Source organism: Sinocyclocheilus rhinocerous, unplaced genomic scaffold (genome assembly GCF_001515625.1).
Source record: "Sinocyclocheilus rhinocerous isolate Xijiao unplaced genomic scaffold, SAMN03320098_v1.1 scaffold24, whole genome shotgun sequence".
Taxonomy (NCBI): domain Eukaryota; kingdom Metazoa; phylum Chordata; class Actinopteri; order Cypriniformes; family Cyprinidae; genus Sinocyclocheilus; species Sinocyclocheilus rhinocerous.
This window is the reverse complement of record NW_015647124.1, coordinates 1,999,137-2,010,525: the sequence shown is the minus strand read 5'-3', so window position 1 is coordinate 2,010,525 and position 11,389 is coordinate 1,999,137. Positions and strand designations below refer to the sequence as shown.

The following is an 11,389-nucleotide window of genomic DNA, read 5'->3' as shown; positions in this document are numbered from 1 at the left end:
TTAATAGACTTTTCACTCATTTCCTCCATGTCTGCAGTTATCTTTCACTAGTTGCATTCACTCGTTTCCCAAAGTCATCTTGAATGTTGAATTTTCAATACAACTGAAATATTTGAGAGAACATCACATAAGCTAACTTCATAAATTGATGTTGATTTTCCTAAAATGTGTTTTTTTTTTAACTCTTAAAAACTCATTTTGCCCTTTGGTTGGGCAGTTTGAACTTCATTTATGTTAATATAATTATCTTCCTCTTAATGCAGCAATGCATCATGAAGTCAGAGTTATTTGATTTCAAGGGAAGAAAAGTAATAAATAGGTTGTTTTTAGAATGTGACCTATATTCTAATTAAAGCATTAGTGTTTTTTTTATTTTGCTTGTGTTTTTAATGAACTTTATAAAATTGTATTTTTCATAAATTCCTTGAGATGCTTGTAACTGGATTTATATAATCTTTGAATTGTGTGTGGTAATATGCTAAAGTCACACACAGACTTAAACATTCAGCACGTGAACCACAACAATGGTTCTTTTTGTTGTGCTACTACTGACACAAGACAGCAAATAAAATTGGCAAATAAAATCAACAACTGTAAAACAAAGCAACTGCATAATTTATTCATGCCGCAATGCACTCTGGGAGTCAGTGAGTAGCTATATTAAGTCATGAGTAAACCTAAATGAAAGGATCAAGTACCCCCTACAGTTCTTTTTTAGTTACTAGAACTCTTGTGTAAGTAAACTATACTAACTAAGCATTTGTCAGTACAACATACTATTCCTATTTCACTTTATTTCGTTTTTTCAAGGCAATCGGTTTGCATGCTTTTTTTAAGTAAGCCCAACTAATTAGATTTTACAGTGTAGCTGCATTTGTTGCTGCCAGTGTACCATCTGAATGATTTTAAAAATGATCCTTCAGGCTAAAAAAACTTCCATACAGTTCCTTTAAATTTATTTCAGTTACTTCTGTTGCTTTGCTGTAGGAACTCAGACTTCAGGTGATTCCTCTAGAATGGAGTTTGCACAGGATGGATTCAGCACAGCCTTCACATCATATGTAAATAATATGTGATTTTACCAAATCCCTAATATTAATCTCTTCGGACCAAGTGAATGATCATAGTATGGTTATGCAGTTATACATTTTCATTAAAGGTCGAAAATGTATAGCAATAAACTTTAAATACTAAAAAACTGTGACCCCAAAGACAACACTGTACCCTTTCATCTTTTGTAATGCACTCAAATTTTTGTCAAATAAAAGAAGGGTATGCAGTAGCTTGAGATGGTGTATATTTTCCAAATCCAGTGACAGTTTAGTTTTGCTTTGTTTAGGGAAGTGTGTTGGTGAGTGCTGTTGGAGCTTTCCAGTGGAAAGGTGGTTACCAGGAATATGTTCCAAGTAGCTCCTTTCAAACAGGCAATAAGCATGAAAGCTATCTAGGTAAGGCTTTATTTTTGAAACATACTAAAATATAGAAGATGTGAATTTAAAGTCAGTTTCTCCTATACAGCAAAAACAACTAAGAACATGCATAATACTGAACTATTGAATTTTGTCTGAAGGTTATTCGATGGCTGTTGCAACAGTTTCAGGGATCAGCTATGCTATTCTTGGAGCACCAAGATACGAGCATCAAGGACAAGTCATTGTTTCACAAATCAGAACCAATCAACATAAAGAGCTGGAGTTTCCCAGGGTTGTTCACAATAACCACAGTATCATTTTCCCTATTCAATGATTGTGTAATAAGTCAAGATGTTACAGTGCTGCTGTAAGTTTGATTTTAACATTAATGGATACTTAAAAGCAGCCCCCCCATCACCCCACACCCGTTTATTCATGTTATGATTCATGTCATCTAAAGCCTTTATTTATAGATGTGGAAGCCAACACACTCATAAATCACAAAGGGAGTTTTTTTTTACGTCAACCAACAACATTACAATTTAGCTTTCAGTATTTCATTATAGAAAATCTAAACAAGCATTCGTAACTGAAGAAAACATTTTTCAGGGTTTGACATTTGAAATATCAGTTTCAAAATCCTTCTGATGGGACCCTGACTTCTAATATGGCAACCAGCAGAAAGTAGATAAAGCTAATATTAATGTTCAAACTTCTCTTTCCTCAGCCTCAGATTGGCTCATATTTTGGAGCTGAGGTTTGTGTGGTGGATTTGAACAGTGACTCCAGAACAGACCTCCTGTTGGTATCGGCACCAATGTACATGGAGCCTGACCGGGAGGGCAAAGTGTTTGTTTACACCTTTACGAGTCAGGTAAGCGATGGGGATAAAACTTTTTAGAACAATTTTGAAAATTAATTTAGATTTAAAGATTTTTTTTATTTTTTTTTACTTATCTTTACTTTCTCTTCTATCATCATAGTTCACTTTTTCTGGTGTGGTGCTGGTGGGAATGGCAGGTCAGAGGGGTCGGTTTGGTTCTTCTTTGGCCAGTCCAGCAGATCTGAATAATGATGGTTACATGGATGTGCTGATTGGAGCTCCTTTAGAGGAGGACGGACAGGGCAGCATCTACATATTCAATGGAGGAGTAGATCAAATAAATCCCACATATTCACAGGTGAAAAAGACTTGGTTGGTGTCAGTTTAAGGGCATAGTAGCACCTTCCATGCATTAATTTTCCTTGGCTCACTTCAGGGGCTCATTATAATATTTCCATTATCTGTTTGATTATCTGTTTCATTCCATGTCTGTGATGACAGCGGATTGCTGGATCATCGGTACAATTAGGTTTGCAGTTCTTTGGAATTTCATTGAGTCAGTCCTCTCTAGACCAGAGTAGAGACAGCTTTCCTGATATTGCTGTTGGGTCCATGGGAGCAGTTCTGCTTCTTAGGTCTGTTTAAAGAACTCTCTCTCTTTATATATATACTGTATGTATATGTATATATATTGTGGCATCATGAGAGAGCGTGTGCTAGAGGGAAGATACGGGGCAAGATGGCCACCTGTTAAGGACTACAAAGCCCAGGCTGCCTTAGAGAGAGGGGGCAGCTGCAACTCAAATGAGACTGGCAGCATGGTCTGAGAGGAGGGAAAAGAGGTGTTGGTGTGGCTGAAAAAGACACACACCACTGGTGTTGGGAGACGTAAACACTTCTGAGCGGCGCATGCGCAAAGCTGACCTCATACGTCATTCCCCCGGAACTGCTTTCAGTGTACAACAGTGAGCGCGAGCTACATTAAAGTGATTATTACGCTTTGAATATGGATATTTTTCTTACAAAAACGCATCGATTCGCTACAGAAGGTCTTTGTTCACCCCCCGGAGCCATGTGAGACACTTTTTTTTTATGGATGGGCTCATTTTATTTAACTGCTTTTGGACGGATGCACTGCAACACCCGCTGAGTGGCATGAAACAGCTTGAAAGATCAAAGACCATTTTTAATATAACTCCGACTGGATTCGTCTGAAAGAAGAAAGTCATATACACCTAGGATGACTTGATGGTGAGTAATTTCTGGGCTATTTTTCATTTTTGACATTTTTAACTAACCCTTTAAAGGTGCACTAAGCGATTTTTGCCAAATGATGTTGATATTTGAAAGCACTAAAACTCCGCCCCACACGTACGTACACAACCCTGGCAGCGACAATGGCAGAATCTGCTATGCCTGCCGGCCGCAGCATATTCAAGCAAAAACCAACATAGAAAAGTTGTGTGAAAAAGCAAAATCAACGTAACTCACCTATCAAGAAGTAACAAAGCAACCTTGGCGTCCGATTCCCTTCCGCTCCTTGAGTTCTCTCCACCGCTGGAAAGCTGCTCCAATATTTACGTGGGTCCTACCTCTTGCCTGATCGTAACCCTTCATTTTAATGTTTTGTTCCTCCGAAATTTTCTTATTTTTTATCTGCCAACTCTCGCTATCTATAGTCAATCTGCTAATATCCATCCTGTGCACTCACTGAGCGCATCTCTTCTCCCTATCATTACTAGACACGCCCCTTACTGCTGATTGGCTGCGAGTGTGTTTTGGGACTCGGTCCGACACAGTGGTCAAAAGCGTTTTTCAAAAATCGCTTAGTGCACCTTTAAGTTATTTTGTTTGTGTGCTGAAGAGATTTAAGTTGTAAACCTAAGGCTTTCTGTTTGATTGTTAAACAACACCTGCAGGCTGAGGAGACTGTTGAAGCTGTGTTTATTGAAAAACTGCACAAGTTAAAGATCCGCAACCTCTCATGCTGCCACAATACACATACACACACACACACACACACACACACACACATACACACACACGAATACACAAATAGTAATCAATCATTGTTATGTGAATCATTCAGGTCCAGGCCCATCTTGCTCTTGGAAAACAAAGTAACTTATAACCCAACCAAAATACCAACCAGTGTAACAGACTGCACAAAGCCATTGCAAAACAACCTGACTGTGTGCTTCACCATGAGGGGATTCAAACATAGCCTAACAGGTTTTTTCATAAACTAATTACATACTAAAACTGAGTTTTTGTGTGCTTACATCACATATATTCTTCTCGAGGTTTGTAGTATTCTGGTGAACTCTTGAAATGCCACACCTTGTTGCATTGCTAAATTTTTTTTTTTGCTTCTTATGATCAATCATGTGTTCTAGATTTAGCTGCAAATATTAATTACACCATAACGCTGGATGCCAAGCGACAGAAATATCGAGCATATTTCTCGGCCAAAAACCGCCTCCACAATGATGTGATGAACATTGGGTTGCAGGAAGTTTGCAGAAATCATTCTTTTTTAATAGAGGTAAGCATCAAATGTAAATGGTATTGTTGTTGTTGTTGTCTAGCTATTCTGATTAGATTTTAGTGAATCTGATGAATGGAGGCTAAAAATTGGGAGGTCATTCAGGTTTCTTAATATATATAATATTGTGATACTGTGATTAAAAAAAAAGTTGAGTCTAATATTTTATTTAACATTTTAAGAAATATAATGGGGACATTTAGATGCATAACAGGAGCGTCCCATATATATATATTTTAGAGTGTTTTGCTATTAACATTTCTTATTACTTCTTGTTTCCACCAGGCTTGTCCAGAAGATGCTCTGAACTCATTGTCCAATCAGTTAAATTTGAAATTTAATGGTCTACCATCGAGATCTAGAACAATGCAAAACTTGAGGCCAATTCTCCATCCAGATATAAAGACCACCACAGACCACAATGTAAGAGTTCATCTGTGTAAAGTTAAGAGCAGAAATGATGCACTTTCTACAGTATGTGCAAACACCTTAGTGTCTTACAGCCCATCAGATAATGATTTAGCATGGCAAATATTGCAAAAATAAAGGGAAGGTTATTTCTGACTGTAAATATGGTATGTTACTTTAAATATGTCATGGTGCCCACCATTGCCAGCAGAAACCAATGCAGAAATGAACAATAAACATTAGCTCTTTGTATCTCATCACATATGAGCGATTCTTTCATTTTTTTTATGTGCCCTCACTTTGTTTTACAGCTAGATTTTGAGATAAACTGTGGAACTGATAATTTATGTGTCGATGACCTCAGAATGGATTTTAATTTCTCTGGGTGAGCAAATCATTTGCTCTATTTCTAAACTTTAATATTGATAGAGATGAATAACTCCAAACTATCTTGACACCCACTAACCTCTCTTTTGTTTCTGTGATCCAGAGCTACAAATATCGAGGTTGGGATCATGCAGGAGATCAATGTGACAGTGTTTGTAGAGAACAGAGGAGAAAACTCATACAACACATTCTTCACCCTCAACTACGCCTTTGGACTTTCCTACAGGAGAATCACATCTAAACAGGTAAAGCCAGACACAAAGGTACAAATGCTGAAACTAACAGTTAAAAATGATGACAATGATATTTCTAAAGCAAATTGACTATTGAACACTGAAGGTGCAATAAAATGTGTGTTGAAATATATTATGAACGTTCTGCATGAACAGGGCAGAGTGGAGTGTCTGTCTCTGGATGGTGTGCAAGGAGGTAAACTAGGAGAAACCACCTGCTACATCAGTAAACCCATCCTCAAGGACAACTCTCAGGTCAACAACCACACCCGTGACACTAACCGAACGTTTGCTTGTGTGTAGGGCTGCACGATAATGTTAAAGGGGTCATATGATGTTGCTAAAAAGAACATTATTTTGTGTATTTGGTGTAATTAAATGTGTTTATGCGGTTTAAGATTCAAAAACACATTATTTTCCACATACTGTACATTATTGTTTCTCCTCTATGCCCCGCCTTTCTGAAACGCGTCGATTACAAACGAGGCATTTGTAGCATCCAGTGGGGACATAATTACGGACCATAACGACTTGTACTGTCTTTTTACGCGTTGCGTTGCATCGCGCCGCATAAACATAAAACCATGTCTGCATTTGTGATCAAAGAAATGACAAACAACAAGCGCTACTCTACACTGCTCAAAACTCGTGTTTGAATCATCAGTGGCAAATCCTTTAAATATGAAAATGTACTTACAGGCTGTGAGTCAGAACAGCCGGCATTGTAGTCTACTCTCCCAGGATCAGGAAACAGTCCTCCATAAAATGTGCTGCACACATCTGAATATTTGGCTTGAACTGTTCTGGAACAGTGTTGTAAATACAACTTAACCACTGATTTCTAGTCGTGTCCTCTTTTGGAAGGCCAAACAAAGTATTTTCACTTTTGCAACGAAACATACAGTGTCTTCACAACATGGCGGCAGCGGCGGCAACAACAATAAAGTTATGCCTTCTTTCTTTGCGTGAACATTTGGGCGGCGTTATGCAAATCTTCCCACATAGTGACGTAGACGTGTGGGGGCATGTTTAAACGAGGTGTTTTAGGAGGGTGTGGAGAAATCTAAACTTTTATAAAGAATATCTCTTTGGATTTGAGACTTTAGTCTTTGCAACTTTAGGGATCTTATCTATTCACAAACAGCTTGTAACACTCCAAAGAGAAAGGAAAACTTGAAATTGCATCATATGACCCCTTTAATATTGAGAATCAATGATTCTTTTGCTCAAAAATTTGAATTGCGATTAATTAAGAAATGTCTTTTTACATTTCATCAGAATGATTGCATGTTCATGTAAGCACAAATCAAGAGAATGTCAGCTCATACACAGGGTTTATTTTATCCAAGTCTGCTTTCCTGATTCATTATATTCATCATATACATTAACACACTCTCTACATACAAACTGGTAAAACATTAAGAAGCTTCTCTCAAAAGCTAAAACTACGGAAGCTGGTTTCAGCCGTGGAATAAAAAATATAAAAGGTAAATGTGACTTTTTATCTCACAATTCTGACTTTTTCCTCACAATTGTGTTTATATCTCAGACTTTTTATATATCAGACTTTTTCTCAGAATATTGATTTTACATCTTGCAATTCTGATTTTTGTTCTCTCTAAATTCCAAGTTAACATCTCGCAATTCTGACCTTTTTCTTGAAATTTGGAGTTTACATGTTGCAATTTTGACTTCTTTTCTCGGAATTCTGAGTTAACATCTCACAATTGTAGGATTAAGGGATCTAAAATATGGTCATGCATTAATATGTGCTTTATAAGTACTAATAAACAGCCAACATGCTAGCAATATGCATGCTAATAGGCAACTAGTTTATAGTGAGAATTGGTCCCTAAACTAAAGTGTTACTCCCTTTTATGGAAAGCTTGCATATAAAACACTGAAATTCCAAATTTTTAAAAGCATTTTAACATTTTCTTTTTTTCTTTTCTGTTATTAACATTTAATTTTATTTTTTATTTTTTTTACATTTTATTGTAGCACAGTCGTTGCATGTGTGCATTTATTCAGCAACCACAATCTCAAACATTATAGTAGAGACTGATGTTTGGATTTATTACAGTTTGTCACTGAGAAGGTTTGTTCACAGATTTAGTTGCAGAAAATAGTACAAGCGGCCTTTAAACTCTTGACATCTGGCAACCATGAAAGCTAGTGGAGGCTTGTTACTAATACAAGACAATGTAAATATAAAATGTAACATCAAAATAAAAAAATGGTTTTAGGATAAATAACCAGGCCAGTATCACAACAATTATGGTTAATTAATCAAGAGAAATCAAGATTAAAATATGATTAATCGTGCAGCCCCACTTATGTGCACATACACACTCATTTACTGATTGTTTTTAAACTCAAAGCCGTTAACAGACACTCTTATCCAGAGCAACTTAAATTTCATGTTCTGCTGACAAATGACCATCTTTTAACAAGTCCAACATTCAGTCTTATTTTTCTTACTCTGGCATTTTTATCCAAATTCTAGGTTGTGTTTGAGATTACATACAGTATTAATAAAGAAAGTACACTCGGCCAAAATGTGACGTTTAAGGCTGCGGTCACAAGGTATGACATCATCTTTGTGTGACTGTGGTGTGCTTGAAGTTGTTTGAATGAAGTCAAAATGCAAAACAGCTTTTGACCATGAGCTCTGGCTGCTCACATCATCATTTTATCAATAATTTTTAACTGATAAAGTCTGCTAATAAACAAAACCTCCATTTCTCACAGTGGAAATGACAAACATTCTAGTGACAGTGAATTTTTCAAAGAAAAGACCATTGGTGTCAAATATGCCATCTCTGTTGCCTTGATAAGGTTAGTGCTCTGCTCCATGTTTCTGTATAAATAGTAAACAATACCACATATTTTTTTTCATCCTATATTGTAATATTGTAATTGTCTTTCTTAATTTTTAATGACAGGCATGAAAATTCCACCATTCACATTAATTTTACTTCAGGGAAAAAGGATCTTATGAAACCAGTCCACCAGATAATAAAGGTATTAGTTCAGATTCTGTATCTGTAAGTACACTGAAAAATAATTTGGCACAGAAACAATTTTCCCTCAAAAACTGCTAGTAAATTCCACAAACAATTGAACATTGAATTTAACGTGAAATTTTGAAGTAGAAAAACTGAAATAGTATTTTCTTGTAAAATAATCCGCGTTATTTACAACTATATTTTAATATCATTGATATACCGTTATAGTTTTTGTTAATATTTTGAATTTGATTTTTTAAAATTACATTTGATGCTTTTTGTTCTCATTTTAATTTTAGTTACAATTTTAGTGAATTGGTTGTGTCTTTTTTATTAGCTTTTAATATATAAATATGTCTATTTAGATTTGTATAAAATTTTAGTTCTAGTTATTTTCGTACTTTCAATGAAAATGAGAAATTTTGCCTTGGCAACTACCTAAAATAAAATACAAGGTTTATATTTTATTTTATTGCTGTTATTGTTCATTTTATATCAAGTAATGATTTTTTAAATGGTTCTAGTTTTAGTTTTCAATAATGTTAATAACCCTGAGAAAAAAGGTTTTACTTCATTCTTAAGATCTATAACAGCCCTTACCAAAAAGTAGTATACTTCAAGTTTATTTTAGTATATAAGTCAAGTATACTTAAATGTCATTTTAAGTATATTTCTGAGAAGTACATAAAGCCCATTTCTGAGAAGTACATACAAAGTAGACTAAAAGTATACTTTCCTATTTTTAGTTTAAAAGAAGTATACTAATAGCACACTTGAATAAACTTCTTTTTCGTAAGGGAGAAGAACACACTCCATGGCAAAATGTCTATACTGTACATAACCCTTCCTTATTTTTATCCTTTCAGATTGAAAATGACCTCAGAGAATTAACTTTCAAGGTTTTCATCAAAGTACCAGTGAAAGTTGGTGATGCTGATATCTGGACTAATTCAAGTCTGCAAGTGTGTGAATTTATTTCTTATATTACAAGCCATCCACTGATTCTTTTAATTCAATATTTTCTGCATAATATGGGGAAAGAGTATCCCATCCGTCACCCATTATTTGTTCAGAAGCTAGTTTGATGATGTCATCAAGAAAAATGTAACCCATGTTGAAAACTGTGGTGCTCTTATCTGTTTATTTATTAATTTGAAAGATTTCTGGCTGTAAGTGGGAGAACATGAAAAAGCCTGCTATCACCAATTTTATGGACATTATTAAAAGTCAACGTACAGTGGTGAGGACACTTTTTGAGTTTTATTTTTATTTTTACCGCATTTGATTTCCTCTTTTATTTAATAATTCACTTTATTCCAAAATATATATATATTTTTTTGCATTTTTATAGCTGCTGTTTTAATACAATTAATCTCTCACTAATCTTTTGACACTTTGATAATCTATAGTAAGTTTTAAATTTTTTACTTTCATGTCTTTTGTAAGACGTTGCACTGTTTCATGCTTTTCATCTTCAGAAAGATCTGATATGTCTGATATGTCACTTGCGTAATAATTTAAAGCACAGTGTATATGTTAAACAAACATTAATGAAACTCTCTGGATGTGTGTGTGTGTGTGTTTGTGTCAGAACTGCTCTGTGGCGGTGTGTGCCGAGTTCAGCTGTGACGTCACTCTCATAAAGAATGAAAGGATGCTCTATAATATAACTGGCAATGTGAGCTCTGGATGGATTGAGCAGGTCTCTGACTTAAAAGCAGATTCATATCACAAAACAGATCATATATTCATATTTTTGTCATCATTTTGTAATGTCATAATCTGTGTCTCTCTTAGACTGGACTCAGAGCTGCTGTTTTCCATCTGGTCAGTTCAGCATCTCTGGATTATGACAAGAGCAAATATGTTTTCTTTGCCTCTGATTCTCAACAAACTGCACCGTCTGTTCAGGTAATTTAGTGAGATTTCATGTCAAGTCTAATGAATGTATGAAGAGCTCTCAAAGCCATACTCTGTTTAATTGAACAGTCCTGCAACTGCAATCTGTTGTTTTACAGTTTGTTACTTGTGTTCATTTGATCTCTATTTTATTCTTTTTTTTTCAGACTACATACTCTCTTCCCTTTTTTGCTTTTAGCAAATATATGTGTGTGTGTGTGTGTGTGTGTGTGTGTGTATATATATACAGTGCTGCTTGAAAGTTTGTGAACCCTTTAGAATTTTCTATATTTCTGCATAAATATGACCCCAAACAGAATTAGATTTTCACACAAATCCTTAAAGTAGACAAAGAGAATACCCTTTGAAACCTAGTGGACTTTTACACGTCTTGCTTTTAGAGTGATCTTTGTTGGTGGAGCACTCCTGGGGAGGGTAACAGTGGTCTTGAATTTCCTCCATTTGTACACAATCTGTCTGACTGTGCATTGGTGGAGTCCAAACTCTTTAAAGATGGCTTTGAAACCTTCTCTAGCCTGATGAGCAACAGCAACTCTTTTTCTGAGGTCCTCAGAGATCTCATTTGTTTGTGCCATGATACCCTTCCACAAACATGAGCAAACTTTGATCGATCCCTGTTCTTTAAATAAAACAGGGCACACACTGACACCTGA

At 35.6% G+C, this 11,389-nt stretch overlaps 1 protein-coding gene across 1 annotated transcript in view; it reads left to right on the top strand.

Annotated features, from left to right (window-relative positions):
- The window catches only part of LOC107708963 (integrin alpha-X-like), a 20,514-nt gene that overhangs the window by 7,353 nt on the left and 1,772 nt on the right, over window positions 1-11,389 (top strand). The window contains exons 10-28 of the mRNA XM_016513341.1: window positions 988-1,061; window positions 1,340-1,448; window positions 1,571-1,704; window positions 2,140-2,286; window positions 2,396-2,593; window positions 2,737-2,870; window positions 4,325-4,467; window positions 4,632-4,780; window positions 5,066-5,203; window positions 5,500-5,573; window positions 5,679-5,820; window positions 5,965-6,063; window positions 8,315-8,394; window positions 8,560-8,646; window positions 8,754-8,832; window positions 9,683-9,778; window positions 9,976-10,056; window positions 10,408-10,518; window positions 10,614-10,727. Coding sequence (XP_016368827.1) covers window positions 988-1,061; window positions 1,340-1,448; window positions 1,571-1,704; window positions 2,140-2,286; window positions 2,396-2,593; window positions 2,737-2,870; window positions 4,325-4,467; window positions 4,632-4,780; window positions 5,066-5,203; window positions 5,500-5,573; window positions 5,679-5,820; window positions 5,965-6,063; window positions 8,315-8,394; window positions 8,560-8,646; window positions 8,754-8,832; window positions 9,683-9,778; window positions 9,976-10,056; window positions 10,408-10,518; window positions 10,614-10,727 — 2,189 coding nt within the window. The remainder of the gene's footprint in view (window positions 1-987; window positions 1,062-1,339; window positions 1,449-1,570; window positions 1,705-2,139; window positions 2,287-2,395; window positions 2,594-2,736; window positions 2,871-4,324; window positions 4,468-4,631; window positions 4,781-5,065; window positions 5,204-5,499; window positions 5,574-5,678; window positions 5,821-5,964; window positions 6,064-8,314; window positions 8,395-8,559; window positions 8,647-8,753; window positions 8,833-9,682; window positions 9,779-9,975; window positions 10,057-10,407; window positions 10,519-10,613; window positions 10,728-11,389) is intronic.